General features: G+C 54.3%; 1 protein-coding gene across 4 annotated transcripts; it reads right to left on the bottom strand.

Annotated features, from left to right (window-relative positions):
- Positions 1–1,476: 1,476 nt before the first annotated feature.
- On the bottom strand, positions 1,477–11,010 carry CALML4 (calmodulin like 4). Of its 4 annotated transcripts, XM_046009869.1 has the most exons (6): positions 10,863–11,010; positions 10,707–10,737; positions 6,349–6,489; positions 5,791–5,922; positions 4,480–4,668; positions 1,477–1,794 (listed from the first exon to the last, which is right to left on the bottom strand). In XM_046009869.1, exons 1-6 carry the CDS (start codon positions 10,863–10,865, stop codon positions 1,697–1,699), a joined length of 594 nt encoding a protein of 197 aa, XP_045865825.1. In that variant the 5' UTR covers positions 10,866–11,010; the 3' UTR covers positions 1,477–1,696. The 4 variants fall into 4 exon arrangements, with proteins under 4 accessions (XP_045865825.1, XP_045865826.1, XP_045865827.1 ...); XM_046009870.1 differs by lacking the exon at positions 5,791–5,922 and having other exon boundaries at positions 10,863–11,001; XM_046009871.1 differs by lacking the exons at positions 5,791–5,922; positions 6,349–6,489 and having other exon boundaries at positions 10,863–11,006.
- Positions 11,011–12,514: the final 1,504 nt, after the last annotated feature.

Below are 12,514 nucleotides of genomic sequence, written 5' to 3' on the forward strand. Positions count from 1 at the left end.
TTCCCTGAAAGGGAAATGCAGCGTTTCTCGATGGGGAGCCCGAGGAGCCTTCGACTTAATGTAAGTTTAAGCACCAGTGTGTGCCCTGCCCCCACTTCGGCCTCTAGAAGAGTCCTGGGAGTAGCCCTAACAATTATGTACTTCTCTGCATGTATTCTTGAAAGAAGGCCATCCAAGAGTATAAGCCTCAGACCGCACAAAACCTGGATGTGCCCTTGCACCGTGTGAACCTGGGCTTTCCCAGCCAGACGGTCACGACCTCACCTGCCTGGTGTCTGAGCCACTTGCTGCCTGCCTCCTACAGGACCTTTCTATAGCTCCTAGGAATTCCTGCTCGCTCCGACTGGCAGTTAACACTGCTAGGAAAATGAAAGTCTCTCCTTTCTGAGGACCCTGGTTACATCTGAAAGCTAGAGCATCGTGAGATAATTGGCAGATTATCTGATCTGCGCGGATCTGTCCCCTGCAGTTTCCCTGGCACTTAGCCCTTAGATTTGTGTTTTGTGTAACCTCCCAAAAGGCATCCTCCCTCTTCATTTGGTTTTCTTTTTCTTGAGCCACTAAGGCACCAGTAAACAAAGCCACAGCCTAGAGAGCCCAATTTTGAGACATATAAGGATGAAGATCTCTGTACTTAGAGCTCTGGCCTCTGCCTGCTCTGCCTGGTGTGGGACTCCAGCCCTTTTTAGGGCTGTGCTGACAGTACCAACAGGATCCACAAATGTATGAGCACACAAGCAGTGCCAGCCTGGCCCCTCCTGGTTACAAACCTCACTGAAAACCCTGCTGGGGCTGGAAGAGGTCCCAGCGGGGCTCTTGCTGTATCCTGGCTATGGCCTGTTCCATCCCTTTATCACTTTCCATCTCTGATCAATTTGGCCCATCATCCTAGTGCCATGACCCTCTCTGATAAGAGGAGAGCTCAAAACGGACGGGAGCTCCTCTAGCTCCGCAAGGCTCTCATGAAGGCAGCATGTCACATCTGGTGACCTGTGGTGTAGGCTGCAAAGTCCCATCGCCCTCCCTGCCGTCTAGCTGATGCCTCTTGTTGTAATGTGACTGTGTTCGCTCTGTATCTGTGTTTATGAATGAATATCCTGAACCATGTCACTGTGTGTCGCTCTGGGAATAAGGATGTGTAAGGTGGCCCCATGGTGCTGCCAGAAATGTTAACCATACTTGTTCGTTCGTTTGTTGTAGCTCTTTGCTTGATGCTAGTTCTCTGCTCAGCACTGGCTTTACCTTGGAAATGTGGAAGATGATTCCAGCACCAAAAACAGACACCCTCAGTAGGCTCCATGAGGTAAGAAGTCGGAGTCCACCTTGAGTTTAGGGATCCGACTGAGATTTTAAGGGGTGAAATGACTTACCCAGAGTCACACAGCTGCGACGTGGCAGAGTCAGAACTGGAACCCAGGCCCAACAACAAACCAAAGACTCTCTTGATGCCGTAAAAGGCTGAACTAATGGCACTTGTTAAAATCAATACAAATCTTTTATTAAAGACTGCTAATGCCAGGCCGAAACCATTTCATGTCATTGCTGAGTTTCCCCCGCCCCGCCACCGCTGCAGTCGGCTCATCCCATCTTGCTGCAGCATTTACCAGCCCCCCAGGGTAAAAGAGCCTTCTCTTTTTAAAAACTTCGCAGTCTGAGTTTTCAGGCCTGGGGGAGGCTCTCTTGCAATTCTCTTCATTCAGTAGTCCCACACAGGAATGGTGAGCTTGTGGATAAATTCATCGTACTTCACTTTGCCATTTGGTTCGATATTTGCTTCCTTGAAAAGATCATCCACTGCAATAAATCACATTAATTTTTTAGTTTGGCTATAGTGTTACATTATAGGACATCGAATTAGTTATTGGGGGTTGAAGCTCCCCAAAGGTCTTTCCTGGTGTCCAGTGGACTGTTCCTGAAGACCAGGAAATTAACCAGTGAACAGGACGACTCACCCCTATCCCTGAAGACACAGATTCAGTTTTGAGTGAATCAGGCTTTCTGCAGGGGCCCAGGTAGAGGGCAGGGATGTGCTAGTGATGAGTCCGTCACTGAAGCCACCTGGTGCTTGCTTGCTTCTATGTCCTTTTTTTTTTTTTAATGAAAATATCTGAACCCTGCGCCTGTATTTCCAGAAACATTTGGTATGGATGTTACCCTCTATAACCCACTCCCTCAGTCTCCCGGCAGAACAGCCCCATCCTGGGCCACCCTGGCCGTAGCTTTGGCCTGCCCCCAGCCTGCCTGCCTTCCCTTCCTGCCCCACCCCAAGTGGGGACTTGGTGACAAGTGGTGTCTGCCACCATCACCTCTTTTTTAAAACGTGTGTGTTTAGGGGGTGTGTAGTGGGAGAGAAGATAAATTCAACTGTGTCTAAAGCTCAAAGTGTACAAAAGTGTCATTGTTCTCTGACATTGCTCAAAAAAAAAATCATTTACTTCTTCTGGTTCTGGATTCTTGGGACAAAATACTAGCTTGTCCCAGATATTGGCAAGAAAGGTCATTTTCAACCTCCATTTCTTCACAGTGGCCTCTTGAGCCAACCTACTTTTGGCTCTTTGGGCCCATCCTCATCCCCTTGCAAAAACTGTTTAACTGCCCTGTGTCAGCTTCCCTGGCGCTAGACGTCCCTGAGATATAATTCTGGGCAATTGGAAAATCTCCTGTGATTCTCTTCTTAACCATCCATCCTCCTCTAAAATGTAATTACTATGCTCAGTGCCTAAGCTGATGGTAGTTCTCAGTATTTTTAGAATGTTGAGACTGTAATTTATCCTACTTCATGGAGAAGCTTCTACCCATCAGCCATTGGGGTCAACCGTTTCCAGTGGACAGTCCAGTGGCAGCTGCCACTCAAGCATACAGGCCCCTCCTGTCCCCAAGAGGGGCTGCACTCCTCAGCTGAGCGCTGACCACACCTTCTGGGTTCATTTGGACCCCACAAAGGCCCAGGGGGCTGAAATCAGCCTGTTCCAGGCGTTAGAATGGAGGCCTCCCGGCAGCCTCCTCCAGCCTTCGGAAGATGCTTAATAAACTTGAAGATGTTCTTTTAGTCACCCAGGGTAAAGGATTCCTACTTCTCATATCATGTTTCCTCCCTCCCATAGCAAGAGGAAGGGAAGTGGGTCTTCCTGCTTGTCTGGAACACATTACCAGTTTGTTTGGAATGTTTCTTCCCTGGTTAAACAAGAGATGGGTGTGAGTCTGGGGGGCCAGGGCACGGCTTCAGACAGAGATCATTAACTGTGAGAATGAGGGCTTCGGCTGCCCCCTCCCCCGCCAGCACTCCACCTGCACCATAAGAGGCTGAGCAGTGTCCTCAGAGCCTGAGCGCGAAGGAGAGCCCATGCGTCCCGCGTTCCCATGAACGCAGCCACAGTGAAAGATGAGCTCACAGTCGCTGCCAGCCCGAAAAAGCAGGGAGAGCTCAGTGTGCCGTCTGTAGCGCTATTTTTAAATGCTCTGTGCTGTGCCTTAGTGACTGCAGATAAAATCTAAGCAGACTGCTTTACAGAATGCTAGCTCCTGAAGGGACCTGAGGGATTGTCTACTGTACTGTTGTTTCCCAACCAGGAAACCATGGAGGCTGAGAGAGGTTAAGAAACACCTCTGAGGCCTGCCCCCAGAATGAGGGGGATCCAGGCATCAAATTGAATTCAAGCCACCGGTTTGTTGTGATTTAACCAAAGGCTAAAGGTCCACCATTCCCGAAGGCTTTCCCTCCACCCGGCCTGTGTCCCAGCCCAGCATTCCCGTCCCCGCTGCCAGTAGGCCCAGCAGCCTAACTGGAAAGGCCAGCCTCTGGTGGCGGCCCCCAGACAGCTGCTGTGACAGGGCTGAGGGGCAAGGCTGGATGAATACCAGCTGATGGCCCAGCATGGGGGTCACCCCCTACAATGGCCAAAGGGCGTGCCCAGAAGACCCCAGCCCCTCGTCCTGCTCCAAGGCAGGAAGGCCCACTGGGCTGCCGGAAGATGCGAGGCAAAGGCCACTGCAGACGCTCCTTCTGGAAGAGCACTTCAAACCGGCTGAGTCATGAGAAGGGGGGCAAAGTAGCATCTCAGTTTGGAAACTCTTGGCATCAGCAACCACTTCAGAAGACAGCTTTGGCAAGGGGAAAGAGTCTGAGGGGCCGTATGTGTGTTGAACAGACTTGCATTCACATCCCAGCTTGTCACCTGTTTGTCAGTATGACGGGGCACTGGTGCCTCCAGCGGTCTTGTGGGCACTAAATGAAGGCCCAAGTAGATCCTAGCATGCTCTCCCCAGGCCTTCCCTCACCCTGGCAGCCTTCTCCCGTCACTCTCGGGCCCCGACTTTTTCCCTTGGGCTTGAGTTCACTGAGCGTGACACGGAGTCACAGCCGTTTGGGTGAACATCACCTGCGGTGTCTGCACAGTCCTGCCGACCGGGCTTTGCTGTCCTTCCCCCGGCCCCCCAACTCCTCCCTCACTGTTGCAAAAGAGGGACTCAGGCCTTTACCTTCCTTGTGAGTGAGCTTCTCCCCCAGTTTCATGAGTTTGGACCGCAGCTCAGACGCCATGATGTAGCCTTTCTTCTCCTTGTCTGTCATCAACATGGCCAAAAGAATTTCTTTCTTTGGATCCTCTTGTTTTATTTGCGAGTGCATGATGGTCAGGAAAGTGGAGAAATCCAGCTCTCCGTCTCTGTCTGGGAAACCCCCAAACACAGCAGACTGAGCAGAGAAGAAGACGCTCTTCTTGGAGAAGCTAAATGGCCTCCTGCCCAAGTCTATGGCCGGCTCAAGGGCCCTCAACTCAGAAAGTGCCATGCTGGCGACAGAGTTATCATGAGGAGGATGCAGCCCTTCCTACGGAGCCCCCCCCACCATGGATTTGCCTCGTGAATCCTCTCAGGAGCCCTCAGTGACCGGGATGACCCTTGCCCCATTTTGTCCACTAAGGCGACAGAGGCCCTGGAGCATGGAGTCACCTCACAGGGCGGTGGCAGGACCAGGATGGGGCACACTTCCTCTGCTCCCAACCGGGGGCTCCCCTCCTGCCCTGAGCTGGAGGGAGGTACTCTCTGCATCCGTCCTTCCTCGGCGGCCACTGCAGCACACCCACAAGGACGGACAGGTGACCCCACCCGAAGCCTCAAGCCCCAGCCTCACCCCCTCTTCGGCCTTCCCCCTCACTGCAGCCTCTGCCCTGGTCTCCCCAGGCCAGGCCCCTCCTCCGAGCATGCCTGCAGGCCTCAGCCCAGGCTCTGGCCAGCTACAACTGCAGGAAATCAGAACTTCCCCTGACCACAACTTCCTGTTTGGAGGTCACAGAAGCCAAAGGAAACCACCACCCCATTCAGAGCTGGAAATGGGGATCTCAGTCACTGAGCACCCCATCAGCCGGCTCCAGATCTTCAGAAGCCCTTCCACCCTCCATGGGCTCCCAGTGCTGCTGCAGGTACGCTCTGATGGGACCTCAGAGTAACCCTAGCCGATGGGTGAGGAAACGAGGTCCAGGCACCCAGAAGTCACCTCTGGGTTCCAGGTCAAGTGCACTTTCCAGTCCACCTCCTTCCTCTGGGCCAGGCTTTCCTTCCTGTGTGTCCAACTACCAGGGCAAACATCCATCCGGCCTCTGATACCTCTCATACCTCTCTGGTTTTTCTCATTTTTGTTTTTTTAAAAAATAAAACCTTTTTCTGGTTATAAAAGTCCTAGGTGTTCCCATTGTCAAACATGCAAGAAACAATAAAGAGAATGAAAATCATCCCTAATCCCATCACCAGAGAGAACAATTATGGTAGTATCTTGGGTGGGTTTTCTTCTACCTTTTTTCTCAGAGTGTTGCACAGTGTTTAGGAGATCGGTCTTTGAAAGAAGACTTGGGTCCCAACCCTGATTCCACCACTGGGTTAAGAACTTGGGCAAATTACCTAATGGCTCTGAACCTTGGTCCTTACCTGTAAAACAGGAGGATGGTGTGTACTTCACAGAGTTGTTTGAGCTAAGCATGGGACAAATACTCAGTGAAGGGAAATTGTCCCAATACGTGGGATCACTGTTAACACAGTCTTTACTGCAGGTTTGTGATAATGGAATGCCTAGATCCTGTGGTCCTCTGTGACAAACGGGCATGTCGCTGGTTGCTGTGGGGCTTCCAGGAAGCCTGAGTGATACACAGCACACCTGGCCAGATGTCTCCATAGCTTCTGCTGGTGAGTTCCGACTCCCACCTGCCCCTCAAATGTCTGAGCTCTTCATACCCCACCATCTGTACCCACCTGCTGGGCCCTGCCCCAAGACGCCAGCTACAGGACTTGCCCCCCCCACCCCAGCCCAGCTGGTGTGTGCCCCTCCAGCAGCCACATCTGGCCCAAACCACTCACCGATCCCGTGGATCTGCAGGTGCCGCTGCACCTCCCCTGGTGTTGGGCTAGCCCCCAGGCACCTCATCACCACCATGAGGTCAGTGGCTTTTATCTTCCCCCGCTGCTCCTTGTCATACAGGGAGAAGCATTCCTTGTACTCTGTGCACAGCCCAGAAGGAAGAGTCAACTGCATGTAATTGCCCTCCGCCCCCATGCCTTGCCTTGCCTTGCCTTGCCCTTCCCCTCCCCTCCCCTTCCTTTCCCTTCCCTTCCCCTTCCTATCCCTTCCCCTTGCTGACTCTCCTCTTAGAGTTTCCAGGCACAGCAAATAAAACTACAGGGCTGCCAAGTTAAAACTGAATTTCAGATAAATAGGGAATACATTTTTAGTATAAGTATGCCCCACATTTTGCATGGGATATACTTATATTAAAAAGTTTTTGTTGTTTATCTGAAATCCAAATTTAACTGGGTAGCCTATATTTTATCTGGCAACCCTATCCCCTCCCCCTCCTGACTTCCCTTCTGCCTCCTCCGTCTCTCTCCCTTCCTGCCTCTCCCTCCCCCCTTTCTTCTCTTTTTTCCCTTTCCTCTTTTCTCCCCTTCCATAACTGACTAAAACCAAAGGAAAGCAGTCCTACCCTCCAGGCCAGCCCATAGAGACCAGGAGTTTACAGCAGGGCCTGCACTCTAGAGCACCTTCGCAAAGACAGCGTATGTGGGAAACCAGGGAAATTATGCCGCTGGTAGAAACCCCCTCTGGGAAGGCCTGGCAGAGAATGGCTGTCCTATCTGGTGAGTTATTATCACATCTGTGAGCACTGCTGTGTCCACTCTCCAGCCTCCCACCTCCAGGCTGCTGAACCCTCAGGCAGTCCTCTGACACAGATAGCCCTGTCCTATTCTTAAAGACTCCGGGGGTTCTCCCAGGCTTGGACTAAATCTGGCTGGCTGCTCTCCTGACCCCTCCTCCTGGGGAGGAGATGCAGTGGCTGCCCGAGCTAAGGCTCCCCAGACCCAGTCTCGTGGCCCAGCAGAGCCCAGCTCCCTGCTCTCTGAGTCCAGCAGGGAGCTGGGGAGGATGCCCCCGGCCCACCTCCGAGATTCCCAGACAGGCTGGGGTGGGGCTGTGGGCAGAACTGGTCAAGAGCTTCCCTGGTGACTCTAATCCCTGAGCCCCACAGCAGAGCCCCATCGGGGCCTCTCAGCATTCAGCTCCCCTGTGCCTCTCACTGCTAGCTGGTGCCTCTGAGGCCCCCGCCAGCCGCTCCTCAGCTGATAATAACAAAACCAATGGCAGGTTCACTCTACCGAGCACTTCCCCTGGGCCTTTGTTTCATCCTGCCATGCCCTGTGATGCCCAGTGCAGTGCCTCTGCTGTTCCCATTGTCAAACATGCAAGAAACAATAAAGGGAATGAAAATCATCCCTAATCCCATCACCAGAGAGAACAATTATGGTAGCATCTTGGGTGGGTTTTCTTCAGTGCAGGGGGGCCACTGAAGGCTGTGGCAGCTGAGGGCCTGGGGAGGAAGGTTGATGGGGGGAGGCAGTCTGGCCCCTAAAGCAGAGCTCCACCCAGGCCACTCGGGATCCTGGGTTCCCAGGCAGAGGCCACCAGAGGGTAGACAGGAGTAGGGGGAGGCTGAAGGAAGGTCCCCAGCTTCTGCCCTAAGGCCCTTTCATGTTCCCCAATTGAGGCCTCTCCTTGAGGATTTCAGGGGCGCTGCTAATAAAAGGCAGCTTCCCTGGTGGGGTTTAGGGACAATTAGCCAACTTTGTGACTGTGGAGAGCCTGAAGGGGAACGCCTAGCCCTTTCAGAACCTTCCAGAGCCTGGGCTTGGAGAGCACCAGAACACATGAACAGGGGACAGAAACTGAAGTGGCCTAGAGGAAACAGCACCAGAGCCTGGCCCAAGATCCCACCTTTGGTTCCTGCAAAATTTGATTCCCTCCAAGAGGGCCCCATGCCAGTGGGGGTGACGCCACCACTAATGTGGGGGCACCCTGAGGGAGCCACCCTGCATGTAGGGCTTAAAACTCCCCCAGCGCCCTTCCTGGGGACCTCTCATGACCACCCACCTTGTCTTCTGAGTGTGCCCCTGAGACCTCAGCCTGTGACAGTTGTCCCTGCCTGATGCCTGATACACCCTTGGGACCTAGAATTGGCCAGACTTTGCAGACAGGCAGACGGCCTCTCCCACATGGATGAGTGACTGGGACCATGCCCCTGACAGCAGCGGGGCCAGGGGCAAATGGAGTCCCATCTCCTAACTGCTAGATAATTTCTAATAACGTTCTGTCTTCCCACAATGACAAATTTACCATTGAAAGACCCGGAAGGCCACAGCTGAATGGGGACTCCCGAGCTAGAGCAGGACAGCAGGCTGTTCTCCTCGCAGTCCCCTTCCACCCTCCATGACTCCCACACCTCCCTGCTCCCCCTTTCTGGCTTTTCTTCTGAAGGCAGGCCCTGCAACCTCCCATATATGTTATTGCTTTTGGTGTCCCCTCCTCCCTGTGTGTGAGCAAGTGAACGGATTTTGTCTGTCGGGTTTGCTGCCATGTTTTAGTGCCTAGACCTGGGCTGGCACAAAGAAAGGACGCATATTTGGTGAAGGAAAGAATAAATTGGTTCAAGATCCCCCTCAGGTCTTCCCTTTGGGAATGCAAAGGCCCTGGAGCAAGAGAGAAGCCTCCCTAGGGCCTAGATTAACACCAGTTGTGTGCTGGTACAGGTGTAACAACCAGCTCTGATGGTTTATGTACACAAGTTTATTTTGACATTTACAGACATCAAGGACATGTAGCACACCATTTATAAGTAATGATAAAATGTGCACTATTCTTTATAAGTTCCGTTCTAGCCAGCTGATTGTCACAAGTGAGTTTTGCCAGCTCTCGTGTCCCTTGCCAGCCTACAGTTTCCATTCAACCATGGTTCGCCGAGGGAGGCCGCATGCCAATGAATGCAACTCTTTGCCCAGTGAATGTATGGTCATTAAATCTGGTGAGTTACCATTACTCACCCTTGTACAAATTCATTAAACTGAAACCTCTTTCAAATCTTCAACACTGATGATAGGGTTATTTTAAAACATTCACTGTATAGATGCAGAGATTGAAACACTATTTGATGCTACATTATTTAATAATGACTGATTTTAACAAGCCGCTCAAAATATTCGTACCACCCAGCTCATGCTAGCTAGAGTGAGTCTGGGTGACACCATGTGCCTGACTGACATCCTCTCTGCCCCTTGCTCACAGTGTCATTCTCCCTACTTCACAGAGGAGAAACTGAGGCTCAGAGATGATGGAACCCCCAGTCTGCTGCCTCCAAGACTCCCGCCCTCCGCTCACTCCGGTGAGCTACCTCTGTGCAATCTCTCATTTGTGAAACATTAGTGGCCGCTTTCTTAATGTCAGATACAGGGATACAAAGGGAAGCGTCCCTTCTTGCCTTCTGGGAGTTTCACAGATCCTGGGAGGGAAGGCAGTGAGCCTCAGAACTAAGCCTGGGTTGGTGGAGGGGGGTTCCTGAGGCTGACAGCTGGACTCTAGCCTTGAGTCACCACTCAGTCTGCCCTTAGACTTGGGCAAGAGAGGCCCTTGCCCTGGGCCTTATGTTTTCACAGTCCCTGCTCTGGCCCTCTCTTAGGATGAGGATGTTGAGCCATCTAAGACAAGGTGCCCACCCAGAGCCTGCACCCTCTACCCCCTACCCACTCTAGACCGAGCTCTGGGGGCCCAGAACTCTGGCATCCCTGCCCAAGAAGCGCTAGGCATACCTCCAGCACCTGCGGGACCCTTGCTGGGCTCTGGCAGGCCCCTGGGTTCTGTGTAACCCAACTCTCCCCTCCTGGCCTTCTGGAAACACAACTCCATGCTGTGCTGAGGCCGGCTGGGGGCTTGGGTAGTAAGTGCTCCAAACGCTGCTTGATGTCAGGGCACAGGGGACTGCAGAGGCCAGCTCAGCCCACCCCCATTTCACAGATGGGGAGACTGAGACCCAGAGAGTAGAAGTGCCTGCCTGAGAGCGCAGACCAGGGCTCTCAGCCACAGCCAGTTAACGGGGGCACCCCCATCTCCCATCCCTCCTCCCAAATCCAGCTATCCGGTCCTGGAGAAGCCCCTAGCAGGAGCCCTCTCCTGTCTCCCCCACCGCTAAGTCCCACTGACAACTGTAACACCAACACTTCACCTCTGAGCCCTACCCCCTCCCCTGCAGCAGGCAGCCCCCTGCCTGTGGGTGGGCCTGGCTCTCCCACCAGCTGCCCTCCTTCCCACCCACAGAAAAAACGGGCAGAGCAAATTGCCTAATGAGACCCACATTTTGCTGCGAGTTGCTAATCAAAGAGCAATGCCAACCTACCATTAATTTGGTCCTGGGAAAGGAACTTGGCCTGTAGCAGAGAGAGGAAAACGGTCAGGGAGAGGAGCCCGTGAAAGCGCCCCCCCACCCCCCCCCACCCCCGTACCCCCAGCCCCAGGGCAACCAAGCTCCACAACGTCACAGGCCCCCACTCACCATCCTGGGCCTCAGGCTGTCGCCTGCGGGCTTGAGGCTCCCACAACTGCCTGCTCCGTCCCCTTCCTCCCAGCTTCAAGTCGAAAGTCCGCCACGCTGGGTGGAGGCTCCGTAATAAATCCGCGGCTGCCATGGAGACCAGGCCAGGCGCCAGCCGGGGTCAGATTCCAGCTTCCCCTGTGCCTCGGATGCCCCCGCTGGGGCGCAGGTTTCGCTGTGAGTCAATGGGGGTACAGAAGGGCCCCCCACCACTCGTCCTGCTTCGGGAAGCTGGTGCTCTCTAGCAAATGGACACATGCCGCAGTTCCTTCCTGGGGGGCCCTCCATGGACGGGGCAGGGTTGGTGATACCCAGAAAAGGGGTGCCTCGGGGGTCTTTCCTGTCTCTTCCCTGGGGCTAAGATGGGGCTGATTACAGAAGACCCATCGGACAGCACCCTCTGGGCCAGAGAGGACCCCTCCCATGATGGCACAGCCAAGCAATGGGGGGCGCCCCCACCGCCAAGGCCTTGGGATGCCCTCGGGAGAAGGGGCGCAGGCTCCGTGCTCTTGGGCTGGAGTCCAGTCCTTCCCTCAGGTCCATTTGCTGAGTGACCTTGGCGCATCATTTCTCTGCGCTGTGCCTCAGTTTCTGCACCCGGCCTCATCACAGGGCTGTTGAATCAAAGGGCCAGCACATAGTCGGTTCACCCCTTCCTTCCTTCTGGACACCCTGAGAGTAGCGGTGGGGTGGGTGTGTGCACTGTGGTTCCAGGGCCCACAGTTGAGCTACCCCATGGGCTCACAGGGAGGCCTCTTAAGTGACTTTCCCCAGCCGAAGGGCTCCTCTTCTTCATTTCCCTCTTCTGCTCCCCATAGGCGCCCCCCCCCCACCCTGCAGAAGCTGCTGACTGTCCCCATGTCCTTGCCCCGGAAGTGGGGTGGTTCCCTGGGGCTGCGCACTGAGCACAGCTGGGTCTCACCCTGGCTCTCCTCCACAGCTGCTGGCTCCTTCTACGGGGCTCCAACTCCAGGGCACCCCCCGCCTTGTCAGGATTGCCGTGGAGGGCTGAACAGGCTGTACTCTGCACAAGGGCCCCCGCCCAGGGGACGCCTGGGACCTGGTGAGTGGCTGCGCGTGCCTGCAGGAAGGGGGCCCTCTTGGTAATGTGTACGTGGACAGGGGGACCTGCCCTTGGTCTGTTCTCCCTCCCTCCTCCCCTGACCGCCTCCGCATGGAAGATTTTCTGTTCTCCAAAATGGTGTCTCCTGAGTCACCTCTTCACATCTGTTTCTAGACCCAGAGAATTTCAGCTGGAGGATTTGACTCCTCTCTGAGGGAGCTTCTGCTGGCAGCCTTGTGGGCAGAAGTGAGGCAAAGTCAGGCGGGGCCTTGGAGGCCAGCGGGGGGTGGGGGGGGGTGGGGGGGCCGAGCTGAGGCTTGTGGGGAGGCCCCCAGGGGGCCCCAGGCCAGAGTGCTCGGCTCTGAATGACCCTGTGTTTGGGATGGAGCTCATGGGGGAGCCAAGGCATTTTCTTGGGTCTAGGTCAGTGCGTGATCCAAAACACCTGTTTGGGGGGGTTGGCTCCACGAGGAGTTGCTACAAAAATCCACCGAGCTGTGAACTTCACTGCGTTGTGTGTCTGCTATACTTCAGCTCAGCGTGAAAAGCA

The sequence above is a fragment of the Meles meles genome, chromosome 6, assembly GCF_922984935.1.
Source record: "Meles meles chromosome 6, mMelMel3.1 paternal haplotype, whole genome shotgun sequence".
Classification (NCBI taxonomy): Eukaryota; Metazoa; Chordata; class Mammalia; order Carnivora; family Mustelidae; genus Meles; species Meles meles.